This window comes from Leptonotus elevatus, chromosome 16, assembly GCF_054856555.1.
Source record: "Leptonotus elevatus isolate MCC_2025b chromosome 16, RoL_Lele_1.0, whole genome shotgun sequence".
In the NCBI taxonomy this organism is placed as follows: Eukaryota; Metazoa; Chordata; class Actinopteri; order Syngnathiformes; family Syngnathidae; genus Leptonotus; species Leptonotus elevatus.
The window spans coordinates 7,396,699-7,411,018 of record NC_141254.1 but is presented as its reverse complement, the minus strand read 5'-3'; the positions used below and the strand labels follow the sequence as shown (position 1 = coordinate 7,411,018).

The following is a 14,320-nucleotide window of genomic DNA, read 5'->3' as shown; positions in this document are numbered from 1 at the left end:
CGAGTGTACATTGAAAATACAAAACCATTTAATGTACAACAATTTAAAACGAGTCAGAAAGTAAAAGCAACGGTAACATCTTCACGCCGACAGTAGTTTGGCCCGGACAAAAAACGGACGCATGCGTTTAAAACGTTCTCGCTTGACATCTGGAGAAAAATTCTAAAACATTTTTATTTCTCTTTCAAAAAAATGATACATTAGAATTTACAATGGGTGGAGGGCCCTACCGGCGTTCACTTTAAAACGGAGTGAGCGCAACCTGGTAAGAAAAACCGCCGCTGGTGTTGTGGTCCCACGCTCGCTAACGACAACAAGCGAACCCAAAACAAAACAAGATTTAAAAGGTTCTTAAAACAAGTGCAAGGAAAGCGAGGCCGGGAGTCAGTGCTTGTTGTTGCTCTCCTCCTGGCCCGAGCTGGAGATGCCGTTCTGGGGCTGCGTTGAGCCCGAGCCCAGGCCGTACAAGCGGCCGCAATACTTGGCGTCATCAATGTTGTCTTCGAAGAACAGCTGGCGGGGAAACCCAAGACAGGCTGGTCAGTGGTGGGCAAACTAAGCGTCCCCTGCTTGGAGGAGTGCGTGCTTACCTCTTTCATCCTGAAGAAGGCCATGCCCGTGAGCAGCGAGTCAGAACCCGCCTGATGCTGCCGCCCGATACGCTTCAGCTCCAGCTGGTCCGCTACTTCCTGTAAGCCGCCCTAAGAGATGAAAACACAAGTCGCTAATGTTAGCATAGCACCTTTATTAGGGAAAGCTTGTTTAGATTGATGAACAACCCTAAAATAGCATCCCTACAATCCATATGAAAATGTTAGCATATACTAATGTTATCACTGCACCTTTTAATAAAACGATTTGGACTATAGAGATGAACCTAAAATGGCTTCTTGTTAGTCCTAACGGGGTCCATCTTACCATGAATGTACGCTAATGTTGGCATATCACCTTTTAGATAAAATAAGTTTGGACCAGTGAAGTGAACACAATTGCCGCTATTTTCAAGAGGATCCATTTCATGTTTAAGAAATGCATATGCCAATATTAGCGTATTTTTGTTTAGACCAATAAAGTACACTCAAATGAACTTCTCATAGCTTTGGCATATGCAAATGTTAACATATGCTGCTGATAGCATAGCATGTTGAAAAATATATATTTTTAGACCAGTGAAGCAAAATTATGTCCTACCACTGATCTGAATATGTAACTGGATAGCTGATAGCCCATACACGCCCGTAAAAGCCGTTGAAGCCACGGGGCGGCCATCTTACTCCTCCCTTCTCGCGAGCAGACTACTGTCACTAAACTATACATATACGTACCGATTAGACATATACAGCTCGTAGACTCTTAGTATAGGGCCGGGGGGCTTTGTGGCAGGTTGGTCATTATTTTTTAACAAGTTAAAAAAAAAGTGGCTATGTGCTGCTTTGAAGACCCCCTTTTTCTTTTATCGCACAGTTCCTTAGACCCCAATATTAGATTTGGCAAAGGCATCTTTTGTTGAATTAGTTATTATTCTTAATTTAAAATATACAAAATTTCCTCCTATTAACATCATTAAGCATATAATTTATAAATGTATGTAAGGCAAGTTGTAAAATGTCCTCTTGTTTATGTTTAACAAATTTTAAAACATAAATCATGCTGTTTCTATTAAGTACTGTCTAAAATGTTCTCCAATTTCAATACTGTTAAAATGTATAGGATCGTATGCCGAGAAACGTTTCTTGGGAAGAGCAATATGGCGGCCTTGCGGCTTTAAAAATCTTGGCCTATCGGCTATCCAGTAGTATATACAGATCAGTGTGTCTTACACATTCCCAGGATGCTAATATTTAGCATGTGCCAATGTTAGCGTTGCACATTTAAAAAAATATTTCTGTTTAGACCGTCGTCCTGTACTCCCAGGATGCAAATGACAGCAGATATTAGCATTGCAAGTTTTCAAAATATTTGTGTTTAGGCTACTGAAAATGATTTTTTAATGACATGTAAGGTTAAAATGTAAGGTTGACATGTAAGGTTAAAATGTAACTTTGTGGTGTGTTTGTTTTGTACCTTGAGGTTCTTGCAGCTCTTCATCAGATATTTGACGTCATAGATGGCGGGGAAGAAGAGGTTGAGAATCAGGAAGAAGTCGTGCTCTTCCTCGGGCAGCCTGGCATCCGTCAGCAGCTTCACAAGGTAACCAAAGTCGTACCCGCTGGAGAATCACAAAGCGAACGTTGTTGTCGTCATGACCACCTCGGCCGGCGGTAGAATAATAAAGCAGACACCCACCTATGGAAGGAGAGCCACTTGACGTTGTCGCACAGCACCAGGCCCGACGTCATGAGCAACTCGGCAAAGTACAGCGTGTCGATGCCTTCCTCTTCGTGCTTCTTGAACTGCAGGCCCGAGTTCTGGAGAAGGTCGATCGAATCCTGAGAGTACATGTCTTCGCTGGAACATGAGAGAAAGAGAGTTAATTTGAAGTTTAGAATTGGATCAAATGGCCGTGATATCATATGGGGTCCCTCAAGGGTCAATTCTTGAACCCCTTTTGTTCAGCTTGTATATGCTACTCTTGGGTCAAATTCTTCAAAAATTGTATGTAATCATGTCTATGCAGATGACATGCGTGTATATCAAGCAGTAGATGTTGAAGAAAGAAAAGACAAATGACAGAATGAAGAGAAGGAGAAAAGGCAAGCTGGAGAAAATAATGAAATATGGCGGCGCTTGGCGTGCGTACGTGAGGTTGAACTTGAAGTTGAACTGCCAGGTGGTGGTGCCATGCGGGTAGTCGCCATCCTGGTTCATGAATGTGAGACCAAGCTGGATGATCTTTAGCAGGTCCACGTTGCACCGCAGCAGCTGGTACTGGTAGTCCACCGTGCTGCGGAACTCGCCGATTGGCCGCACCACCACGCCGGGAAATTCTGTGTCCTGGCAAGACAAAAAGTCAGTTTCTAAGTCACTCACATTTAACGGTATGACCAACGCTGACTGCTTTTTGGTCAAATGCTGTTTCACTTTGAAGGGGGGGGGGGGTGTAATGGGTTACCATGGCAATGTAGTTGTAGCTCTGGATGATCTGTCGGATTTTCTTCATCTCGTCGTCCACGTTGCTGGCCCAGACCTCACAGATGATCTGGCTGGCGTCCGTGAGTGCGGCCGGCATGTTGGCGGCGGCTCACGAGACCTTTCGATGATCCCCACCGGCAAGTGTGCAGCGCTCTGGGGGTAAGGGGCTGCTCCGGGGAGGGGGCAAATAATATCTGAGGAGGGGAAAACACACATTTGAGAAGAAATACATTTTTATCGCCATCTCCCAACATCTTTGAACACTTTAGGAAAGACCACGTACAATGGCCTCCAGTACCCTACGCTTCTTATTTTCATTGTGTTTTTAAAAAATATTATTTCTTACATTAATTTTTAGTAGTGTGCGTTGCATGCTGGGTACGGTGGTCGGAGTTGTTTACTATAACAGGACGCGCAAAACGTTGCTTTCGTTGCATTGGAGACACTTGGGAAGCCAGCAGTAATTCTACGACTTTAAACAACCGTGTAAGCATAAAACTGAAGACACTAGTGAATTCATAATGGGACAAGTAACGGCGCCGACGCCGAGTTTAGCACCGATGCTAACGTTTACTAGCCAGCGCATCCTCTCGCTAACGACGGCGTGAACAACAGTGGTCGCTCAACGGCTCCGTTTTTGTCTCGTCTGCGAAAATCACAGAGCATAGCGTCAACTGATGTACAAATGAAAACTAAAGAAAAGGCTTGTACCTGACAATTCCCTCGACGTACCCACAGGCGAGCTAGCAAGTGCCGCACTGGACTTCTTCGTAGTTTCCGCCGCGACTCGGGCTGCTTCCGACTTTGTGGTAGTTGGGACTTCCGGTTCATGCGATTGTCGCCACCTGTCGTCCCGGAGAGTGCATTGAGCAACTTTAGAAACTAAATTATTTGAATAAGAAAAAAAAAAGATCTTTATATTTACAGTACAGTGTTCTAACTGTATATTCATTATAAACCTACTAGACTAATTTGTAATAATCGAAATTGATCCAAAAAATCAATTACAATGTACTAAGTTTTGTGATGTACTTTTGTGACACACACTATATATATATATATATATACACATACATATATATATATATACACATACATATATATATACATATACATATACATATATATATATATATATACACATACATATATATATACATATACATATACACATACATATATATCACATACATATATATACACACATACATATATATCACATACATATATATACACATATACACATACATATATATACACATACATATATATATATATACACATACATATATATATATATACACATACATATATATATATATATACACATACATATATATATATATACACATGTATGTATATATATATATATGTATATATATATACATACATTAATGTATAATTATTATTATTTATATTTTTCACTTTAATTTTATTAGCACAATAACACAATCAATTGATTGTATTTCAGCTCAGTGGCGGAAAGAAAAATACACAACACACTTTTACCTGTAAAATGTTTTATTTTAAAGCACTTCATATGTTTGTCATACTGCTCTGCACATGACCTGACCACAAGGCTTCCTAACTGACCACCTGAGCTTTGACTTAGACTTTGAGGGAGAGATATTTTTGGGAGTTCACAACCTGAATGTACGCTACTTCCAAAGAAGCAGTGGTAAGAGATCTGCAGTGGCAAGTTGGATGCATACAAAAAAGTGGAGTTAACACTGGTTGAAATGGAAATTAAAAATACAAAGAAAAAACAAACAAACAGGTCTCCTTCTCAGGGGTTGGGCGCGTTGGCTCTCTTCTGGATGTGGCAGATCTCCAGGATTGGCATCAGGAGTTGGAAGGCATCCTGAATGTACGACGCACTGTTGGACGCCTGCAAGAGGGGGAAGGCGTTTTAGCGATTATGAGCCACACACCCTGAACGCTTAAATTCAGACACAAACCTCTAAGAAGACTCCTGTTATAAGTGGGTTGAGGACTTCTCCCTTCTCGTTTGACTGGTGGGGAGAAAAAAAATAGGCAAATTAATCCCTGACTCTTATTCTGTTTTTCAATATCTCTCGTTCTATTCACCCCGGCTGCTGTTAGACAGGCGGTGAACTTCTTGGAAAGCAACGAAACTTCTTTACACAGCATGACCGTCAGCCTGAAGGAAAAAGGAAGGAGGAACTTTCAGCGGTGTTAATGGAAACGTAATGACATTTCCAGAAGGTGTGGATTTTTGGCTGACTTTGTCATTTCCAAATTTAGTTATTTCAATAATATACTGCTTATATTTAATTGTACCTGTATTCTGAATCCTTATTGTTTACTGGCTTTTTTAATTGGGGTATTTTTCTTTCTAGTTTTTGCCAATGATGCTGATGTTTTGGCTAGTTAGCACGTTAGCTCCTTAACTAGCCTCCGCTAGCTGCTATTTGCGTTGGTTGAGCCAAGTAACTGATTCAATGAAAAAATCATGATAATTTTTGCTGCTTATTACTGTTACCTAATAAGCCGCTCCGTACAAGCTAAAATAGAACGAGGCCTGAGGGTTAAAAAAGTCCTGCTTTTAAAGACAACATCCGTCTTACTGTGACAGGACGTCCGCCTCCACGTCGCCGTCGGAGAGCAGGAAGCTCTCACCCAGCTTGTGGAAAAGCTCAATGGAGCGTGCCGTCAGCTCGGCCAGACTCCTGATGGCGGCGGCGTTCACCTCCTGGTGAGAAAAAGTCATTAAAAAAAGTAGTACTGTGACGCAGATTCAAATAAAGTAAAAAATTATTTTTTGCAAAAAGCCAAACACAAGTGAAATGAGTGCTCTGGCATCAAACATCATTACCGTTTCATCTGATTTTCTAAAATCAAATGAAGCAGTTTTGTACTGAGGCCACAAGGTGGTGCTGTTACATCCAATGTGTCCATACCTCCACTGTGAGCTTGGTCTTTTCTTCCTCATCGTCCTCCATCGGTTTGTTCAGGTCCACGACCACACCGCAGGCGTCTTTGCAGGCCTGTTAGGTAGTCACATTGATGGAATCCCGTTGTTGCATTTATTTGATATTCTATGAGTATATGGCATAAATGCTTATATGAATTATTATATCATCCATGAGCTTTCAGGGTTCATTTTAAATGATTTTTTTTCAGTATTGCTGTACATCCATAGCTACAAAGAAGGTCAAACAGTTGTTTGACAACTGTAGTTTAGTTATTACACTATACTGTATTTTTTTTAAATCTTGTAGTCAACCAATACTCCATATATAAAAAAAAAAACACACACAAAAAAAAACTAAAACTAATTCTAAAACAAATACAAATTAAATTAAAACAAAGTATTTAAAAAAATACTTAATACAAAATAAAAAAAATTGCTCTAATAACAAAATAAAAGCCAACTATAATTAAAAAAAAAAAATCTAAAATTGATATAATCCCACACCTTGCTGAGTTTTTCTGCCGTGGTGGAAACACTGAGACCCTCCAGGGCCTGGACAAGTTCCGCCTCAAACTCGGAGCCGTCTTGGTCTAAAATTACACACAACAGTACCCGAGATGAACACCACAGGACAGGAAATGCAACTTTTACTTGGGACACATTTATGGAAATTACCTGATTTCCTATTGGGAAATTTTGAAATGAGAACTTTTGTTGGATTTTGTACCTTTCTTCTCGTCCACGTCCTCGTCGTCAAACTCCATCATGGAGAAGGCATCTTTGATGAGCTCCAGCTCTTCTCTCAGCTTACTCAGTTCATCTCCCGACAGCGTCGTCAACACCGACTTCACCTGGCAGGGAAAAAAATAATAAAAATCAGCAAAAAGACCACTCCGAGCTGTCCCTTCAATCCTACCTTTGACTCGCTTTGCCGAGAAAGCATCTCCAGCGCCTCGAGATGGGCCAGGCCCTGGTATTGGTCAAAGAGAACCCCGTAGTGAGCCACCAGCTTCTTCTCTGAGTCCGACGACTCCTCTGTTTGAAGCTCCTCTCGCTCCTTGGCCTCCCTCAGCACCTGACCAAAAAACGCAAGGGTCAGTTCTTGGGCTCTCGGCGTTCTTTCCGACAACAAAATAACTATACTAGAACAAAACAGAACAAATTTAATTAATTAAAAAAGTAATTAAAATAAATAAGCGGAAAAAAAAAGAAAAAAAAATATTAATAAAATAAAACAAAAAAGTGTTTTTGAAAAACAAGCAAACTGAAACTACATTTTACGCATTTATATTTTATTTGCTGCTCAATTTGTTAATTCACCTGAGAGAGAGTGGAGTTCCTGATTATGAGGCCTTTGGTTTTCTTAAAGCCGGGGTCGCCCTCCGCGATCACGTCCATCGTCTTCTTCCCGATGAACTCGAGAGCGTCCAGGCCACCGCTGATCACCGTCTTACCCTGCATGCACCGGACCAACTGTTAAGAGAGAGGATCTGGCGCCACCTATTGACTACATCAATGCACTTTTGGCTTTAGAAAAGTCTTGTTCAAAAAAGTAAAAAAACAAACAAACATGATTGTTCAATAAGTAAGCCATCTTTTTTGTTCTTTTGGTTACATTTTATGTGTTAAAAAAAAGGAGGGGGGGGGGAGTCTGATGTAAATCAAAGTTGAGAAAGCTTGAATTAAATATCAAATAATACTTTTGTTCTATTTTTTTCATAAGAAAAAATGTGCTCCAAAATACAGTACAATGCTCACAAAAGCTTCTTTTTTTTTTTAAATAACCAAATTATATATTTTGTTCAAAAAAAATATAATCCAAATATGATCTGCTGCTAAAAGGGCTCCCGTTGGACTTACCGTGTTCTGAACGACGCTGGTGAGCGACGTGAGCATCCCCATGGCGGCGCCCACCGTGGCGGCGCCGTCGCCGCCCACCCGTTCTGTTTCGCCTCCTTCTCGCCGCTCGTCCGCCTTCTCGTCATCTGGCGCTTGAGCGGACAGCTCAACGGGGCTGGAGATGCCCAGCGACGTCTCGGCCTTCTCAATGACTTGCGTCAGCCCCTGGCCTGGAGGGCAATAGCAATGATGATGTCACAAATGTGACGTCACAGTGCATGAAGGTTGGCGGACTTTTACTCACCCACAGTGGCCACGGTGGCGGTGGCGGTGGACAGGATGGATTTGCCCCAGTCGCCCCAATAACCCCAACCTCCCTGGGCAACTGTGGTCTGACTCGGTGGCACCTAAAAGGAGGAGCAAAGTCGTACAGTCAAATGGAGAAAGAAGGTGTCCGTACTGAGCAAACTTTATTGATGAATCTTTGAATCTTTTTTTGTCATTTATTTGAACAGCAAACAATAGGACTTCAATTGATCTACTAAATAATTTTAATTTTAAAGTTAAATAATTTATATTGTTTCTAAATCGCTTTTAAAATGAAATAAAAAAAAACTGTGATCAACTTTTGTAAACAAAAGATTAAATGCTCCTTTTTTTAATTGTATGTGATTTTTTTTTTGTTAATTTTGATTTTTTTGTTTAATAAAAACTTGAACAAAAAAGACTCAATCTGGAATTGTTTTTAAGGTTTTTGAATGAAGGACTTTATTTGTGTCTGTTTATTTAAAAAAATAATTGTGAACAAAAGACCTACTGTTTGTAAACAAAAACGTTTTTTAGTCTTTTTTTCTGTTTTTGTGTACAAAAGGATTTTGTTCGGGTCAGTTTGGAAAAAAAATTAAAACATAATTTTGGTTAAATAGGAAAATTGTGACGAATGGAATACATTTTGATAGATGTATCTTTTTTAACTTTAACATTCATCCGAACATTTATTTGTATAATTTTGTTAAATCAAAACCTATATTTGGATTTTTGTCAACCTTTGGTGAATAAAAGATTAGCTTTAAGATGAGCTTCTTTTTTTTCTTTTGTGGATAAAATGACTCAATTTATATCTCTTTGTTAAACTAAAAATAACAAACAAAATGTTTGAGTTTCGTGAGCAAATGAGATGGTTCTTTTTGTAAACAAAGCCCTTTATATTATGTGATTGACAGCTACCTTGGCAGGCTGCTCGTCCACTTTGGACGTCTCCTCCACTTGCGCTTTGGCCTCTGCCCTCCGCCTGGCTTTCCTAGTGGGCGCCACATCGGTCGACACGTCAGGAGAGGATGGCGGGGAGCCGTTGGACTTCTCGGCATCCTGAACTTCGGGCGCAGTAGTTTCGCTGTTCGACATGGTCGACTCCTAGCGCATGCCTGCCGGGAAAAGATGTTGCATCTGTAAAGCTGATACGGTAGGTCTATCCATCCTTGCTACATCCTTTCATTCTAACCTCACTCCCTTTTCTCCTTCCATCATTTGCTACCTTTATCCATCATCCCTCCCTTTGTTATTTCCTTTTATTCCTCTACCATCCGTTTTCTTTCTTTCTTTCTGCTTTCATCATTCATAGCTTCATTTCTTACTTCAGTTCTTCATACTAACCTTGCTTCTACTCTTCCTTCCTTTTATACCACCTATCCTCCCTTTTTCCTAAATAAGTTAATTTAAAAATGTTGAAGTTTTGGCCCACCCGGTAAATTAGATAAATAATTCGTCTTTATTTACAAATAAATGCCTTACCCCTGATTTATAGTGATTGATAACACTCACGGAAATATGTGTCTTTTGGACCATAAACAGACACATCTATAGGCTACGTGGAGGTACAAAGTCCCTTGATTTTGGACGTTTGCTGAACCTTATCATGTGATTGAAACTACTGAAGTGACGTCATTTGTCAGTCAAGTGAATTAGGAAAACTGTTGTTTTGTTCACAGTATTTGACATTAATTCGTCCAAGTTTCGACCAGAGATACTATGGCATAGCTTTGGCAAACTAGCGATTGTGTAAAAAAAAAAACGTGAATCGGATGGCTTGTCATGCATTTCGATACCATTTTATGTTTTTAGGAGATATAATTTCGTAAACAACTCACCTCTTCTTTGCAGCTGTCAAAAGTGTGGATGCTAGCAGTCACACTAGCCTCCCTGCAAAGTTTCCTTCTTAACAAAAATTAACAAAAATGCATATGTGCACGGAACTAGTTAATGATTCGATGTAAATCTTGTGTTCACAGAGGGGTAACCTGTCTAAATTTTCAAAACGTTGCTTGTCTTTTTGTCTTCCAGATGGATTAGCACATAGCCACGTCACAACCACGTCTATTCTTTCAACGCATAGGAAACCAACGAAAATCCGGTTAAATGTTTCAAAATAAAATAAAGTTGGAAACATTTTAGAGCTGAGAGAAAACGTTATCAATGACATCTTGATCATTACCTTGCAAGCAGCTAGTACGTACAGTAAATAGCCATTTTAAATACATTATATATCCACCGTATCGATACATATAAATATAACTACAATGTATTGTTTTATTTTTTGAAAAAACGGCGAAGTTCGTGAGCGATACCTGAGGTAGTAAACCACGTCCGTTAGTTGTATCGCGAGTTGCTAATGAGTATAACACATACGTAAATATTAACATTGTAGAGATCAAATACATGTAGTACAAGTCAAACGCTTTATATAATTTCTAAAAAGATGACGAAGCTTGCCCATTTGGGATTTACCTGCCAGTTAGCCGCGCCTACTTGCTCGATTACTATTGGCTAGCTCAACGCGGAAGTAGACAACAACTTCCGTGTTTATGTCTTGATTTGCCAATGAGAACAGCATTTAAATAATTTTAAATATATTAGAAATACATTACATATACTGCACATAGCCGTGTAAATATAATTACAAGTTATTGTATAATAAAAAAAAAACGGCGTAGTCTGTCCGTGGTTTTACCTGACAGCAAACCACGCCTACTCGCTTTACCCCACTGTTTTCTACCTTAACGCGGAAGTAGACGACACGACAGAATCTAACTTTTTCAACTTTTGATGCAGTTTTGACGTGAATAGAGCTTATGCGTGAAAACGCGAGTTATTTTACATGTCTACGGAATTATTAAGCGTTTAATATTGGAAGTAGTTTGTGTCGGTTGAGGATTTTTTGTTGTTGTTGGTCTGCAGAGTTCGCTTGAGTACAAGTAAGAACTGATTCACTAGCGCGCGCGTTTGTGTGTGCGTATGCGTGCGCTCCATTTCATTTTTGTGTTTAAATTTGAGTAATTTTACTTAATTTCATTATACCCTGGTTGGAGGTTGCACTGCACATCCAACTACAATGGCCGATAATGAGGGGTGTAAAAATGTCGCCTGACCCGTTTTTGCAGGTCTGCTCTATGTCGACATGCTGACGGCTGAGAAGATCAATGTGCTGCTGCTTCTCTGCATCTGCGTGGTAGATGGTGCTGAGAACCGCTCGGAGGCAGAGACCGTGTTCGCCGTTGTCGTGCTCAAAGAGGGAACCGATGCACTAATCGAGTGCAACGTGACGGGGGTCCGCAGAGATATCAAGTGGTACGGTCCTGGCGGTCGTCTGCTGGTCGACGACCCAGGTAGGAGGAAGCCCTCTATTGTGGTTTATTGCGGAAAAACGACAAGTTTACGTGACGTCACATTAGTCTATGTTGTTCTATCACTCGAGGAAACAGGTTTTTGTCACTGCAGGTGAGAAGTGGCATATTGAGGAAACAGGGCCACTTTACAGCAATCTCCATTGCTATGTCACTGTTATTGGGGAAGTGGCTTATTGGGGAAATGGGAAATATGTAGTCATCTTTTGTTTTGAAGTGGGTTATCAAGGAGACAGGATAACTTAATGCCCACTCTTTTGTCCCTGTTTTGTCCCTATAGGCAGGACTTGGCTTATTAAGGAAACTAAAAGCCACTGCTTTTGGGAAACGACATCGGGGAAACAGATTTGTTATTGCAGGTGGGAAGTGGCTTATAAAGGAAACAAGGCAACTTAACACCCTAGATCTTTGTAGTTTTGTCCCTGCAAGACGGGAACTGGCTTATCAAGGAAACAGCAAATTAACATCCGTGTCTGCTGACAGCAAGTGGCTTATCGAGGACGCAGGGTTTTGTCACTTCTGGTGGGAAGTGGCTTATCAAGGAAACAGGACCACAAAAAACGTTCTTCGTTACTGCAGGTGGGAAGTGGCTTATCAAGGAAACAGAACCACAAAAAGCTTTCTCCGTTGTTTTGTCAATCCTATGGGGAAAAGGCTTATCAGGGAAATTGTTTTGTTACTGCAGGTGGGAAGTGGCTTATAGAGCAAACATGGCCATTTAATACCCTTTGTTTTGTGCCCGCAGACGGGAAGTGGCTTATCGGGGAAAATGGGCAACTCAACATCACCGCCATCTCCTTCGAGGACCGCGGCCGTTACACGTGCATGTCGGGCGGCGGCAACTATAGCGTGACCGTCCGCGTGGCCTACACCCACAGCGGCCTGGGCGTGTACTACATTGGCGTGTGCCTGTTTGCCTTCTCCGTGACTATGGTCCTCAATGTGGCCCTGCTGAGCATGGTCCGCAGCCACCTGAACAATACCGAGCGGGCCATCAACGAGTTTTTCCGCACCGACGGCGCCGAGAAGCTCCAGAAGGCCATTGAGATCGCCCGCTACATCCCCATCCTCACGTCGGCCAAGACGTTGGAGCTGGCTAAGGTCACGCAGTATAAGACCAAGGAGTTTGCACGGCACATGGAGGAACTGGCCCGCAGCGTCCCCTTGCCGCCACGCTTACTCAACTGCCGCACCGGTGTCGACGAGGCGGGCAACGCCGAGCCCCCGGAGAGCGGGAGGGAGGCGGCCGGCGAAAGGGGGGTGGCCGGTGACGGGGCAGCAGTGGGGCTGATGGTGGGGGAGGAGGGAGGAACTGAGACAACCCACGTGGAGGTGTCAGTTCACTCGGCGTGATGGTGAAGACGGCCTCCTCAAATGTTTGTAACATACTTTGGGAAAAATTTGCTTTCTCAAAAACATGACAAAATTCCTTGAGAATACTGGATGTAATCTGTATACGTACTTGAAAATATATGGCTATATATGTCGCCTCAGAAGGATACATAATATACAAAAATATCCTTAATAATGCATCAAGTCAAAAATGTTCTTCACAATGTTCTGTGTGCCCCCTCTAGTCTAAATACGGCATTCTGATTAATGTTGTGTTTGTGGAATATGAATGAATAAGCACAATACAGCCATTTTTATTAATCTCAGGGGGCGGCCATTTTGCCTCTAGCTGTCAACTGAAATTGACGTCACAGTTGCTCAGACCTCAGGTGACGACATCACGGGTCACCTGTTTTTTTTGGGTTTGGTCATGTGACGCTCGCAAGCTGAGTCGATAGGCCCCGAGATGCCATTCACAATAAACATTTTATTGTAAAGAACATTTTTGACTTTCCCTATCCTCATTACTTAATGTTGAGCCCTTGAAAGGCGCCATACCTAAATATTTATATAATATGTTTTGGACTATCAAGTATAACAACAAAAAACAATTTCAATTATTTTCCTCATATTAAAACATGGTATAGCTGGTGGGTGAAAGGATACAATTGAATATAATTCCTTAAAATTATGTTTAAATAATCAAATAAACATAAAATATATTCATAGAAGTGCACATTAATGAATATATTACAGGGTGTTTGTGTTGTGAAAATAATCGACCACAGAGGGGCGCTGTGGCGTTTTGTATCTCAGAGCCGTAGATAGGGTTATACGGCTCTGTTGTATCTAAAAGTACAAACCCTTTTGGTTAACACATGCTGTAATTCACATTCATTCTACTTTGCACTTTTTCTGTTTATTCTCCATGCAAAATGCCATTTCGGGTCCATCTTATTCACTCCTGCCAAGTATATAAAAAAATCAAATAAAAATACTTTTCTAAGTGAACATTATACACCGAACACGGCACCCCTCGAGGAGGATCCCCTGTTGTTCTTTTGGATGTGTTGTAAAAGTAAAACCAATTACTGTATTGTAAAATCAATGTCACATTTTCAAGTTCAAACTGTTACTACAAATAATTTGTGTTGCTGTCAAAGGACGTCATGTAGTTGTACCTGATTTCTACATGCTTAGTGTGTATTTGTGGACTTCAAGGACCACATGAAGTAGCCCACGGCCTGTTCTATAAAGTAGCTCACTAGTGATTGAACGTTTGGATTTTTCTAGGAATGTTGTATAAGTCATTTGAACACTGGTAGACATTTATTTTGAAAAATATATATATGGATAAAATAAAGTGTTGTCAATCGATATTGTCTCGTTCCAACTTATTGTGAGAATCATGAACATTATCAGTGTCTTCTCATAAATGAATATCATTATATTACTAATAACA

General features: G+C 40.9%; 3 protein-coding genes across 5 annotated transcripts; 1 reads left to right on the top strand and 2 right to left on the bottom strand.

Moving 5' to 3' along the window:
- Positions 1–6: 6 nt before the first annotated feature.
- On the bottom strand, positions 7–3,879 carry cnot8 (CCR4-NOT transcription complex, subunit 8). The gene is made up of 7 exons (XM_086099005.1): positions 3,784–3,879; positions 3,053–3,266; positions 2,741–2,934; positions 2,287–2,448; positions 2,065–2,209; positions 591–701; positions 7–513 (listed from the first exon to the last, which is right to left on the bottom strand). The coding sequence occupies exons 2-7, from the start codon at positions 3,167–3,169 to the stop codon at positions 385–387; spliced, it is 858 nt and encodes a 285-aa protein (XP_085955131.1). The 5' UTR covers positions 3,170–3,266; positions 3,784–3,879; the 3' UTR covers positions 7–384.
- A 696-nt stretch (positions 3,880–4,575) lies between these two features.
- On the bottom strand, positions 4,576–11,459 carry fam114a2 (family with sequence similarity 114 member A2). Of its 3 annotated transcripts, none has more exons than XM_086057754.1 (13): positions 11,272–11,459; positions 9,074–9,270; positions 8,151–8,253; positions 7,868–8,076; positions 7,328–7,462; positions 6,924–7,082; positions 6,735–6,858; positions 6,512–6,597; positions 5,994–6,080; positions 5,661–5,785; positions 5,161–5,233; positions 5,031–5,084; positions 4,576–4,960 (listed from the first exon to the last, which is right to left on the bottom strand). In XM_086057754.1, exons 2-13 carry the CDS (start codon positions 9,248–9,250, stop codon positions 4,859–4,861), a joined length of 1,434 nt encoding a protein of 477 aa, XP_085913880.1. In that variant the 5' UTR covers positions 9,251–9,270; positions 11,272–11,459; the 3' UTR covers positions 4,576–4,858. The 3 variants fall into 3 exon arrangements, with proteins under 3 accessions (XP_085913880.1, XP_085913881.1, XP_085913879.1); XM_086057755.1 differs by lacking the exon at positions 11,272–11,459 and adding an exon at positions 10,631–10,648; XM_086057753.1 differs by lacking the exon at positions 11,272–11,459 and adding an exon at positions 9,994–10,590.
- On the top strand, positions 10,723–14,235 carry LOC147160538 (microfibrillar-associated protein 3-like). Its single transcript, XM_086057756.1, has 3 exons — positions 10,723–11,097; positions 11,284–11,508; positions 12,272–14,235. Exons 2-3 carry the CDS (start codon positions 11,301–11,303, stop codon positions 12,877–12,879), a joined length of 816 nt encoding a protein of 271 aa, XP_085913882.1. The 5' UTR covers positions 10,723–11,097; positions 11,284–11,300; the 3' UTR covers positions 12,880–14,235.
- Positions 14,236–14,320: the final 85 nt, after the last annotated feature.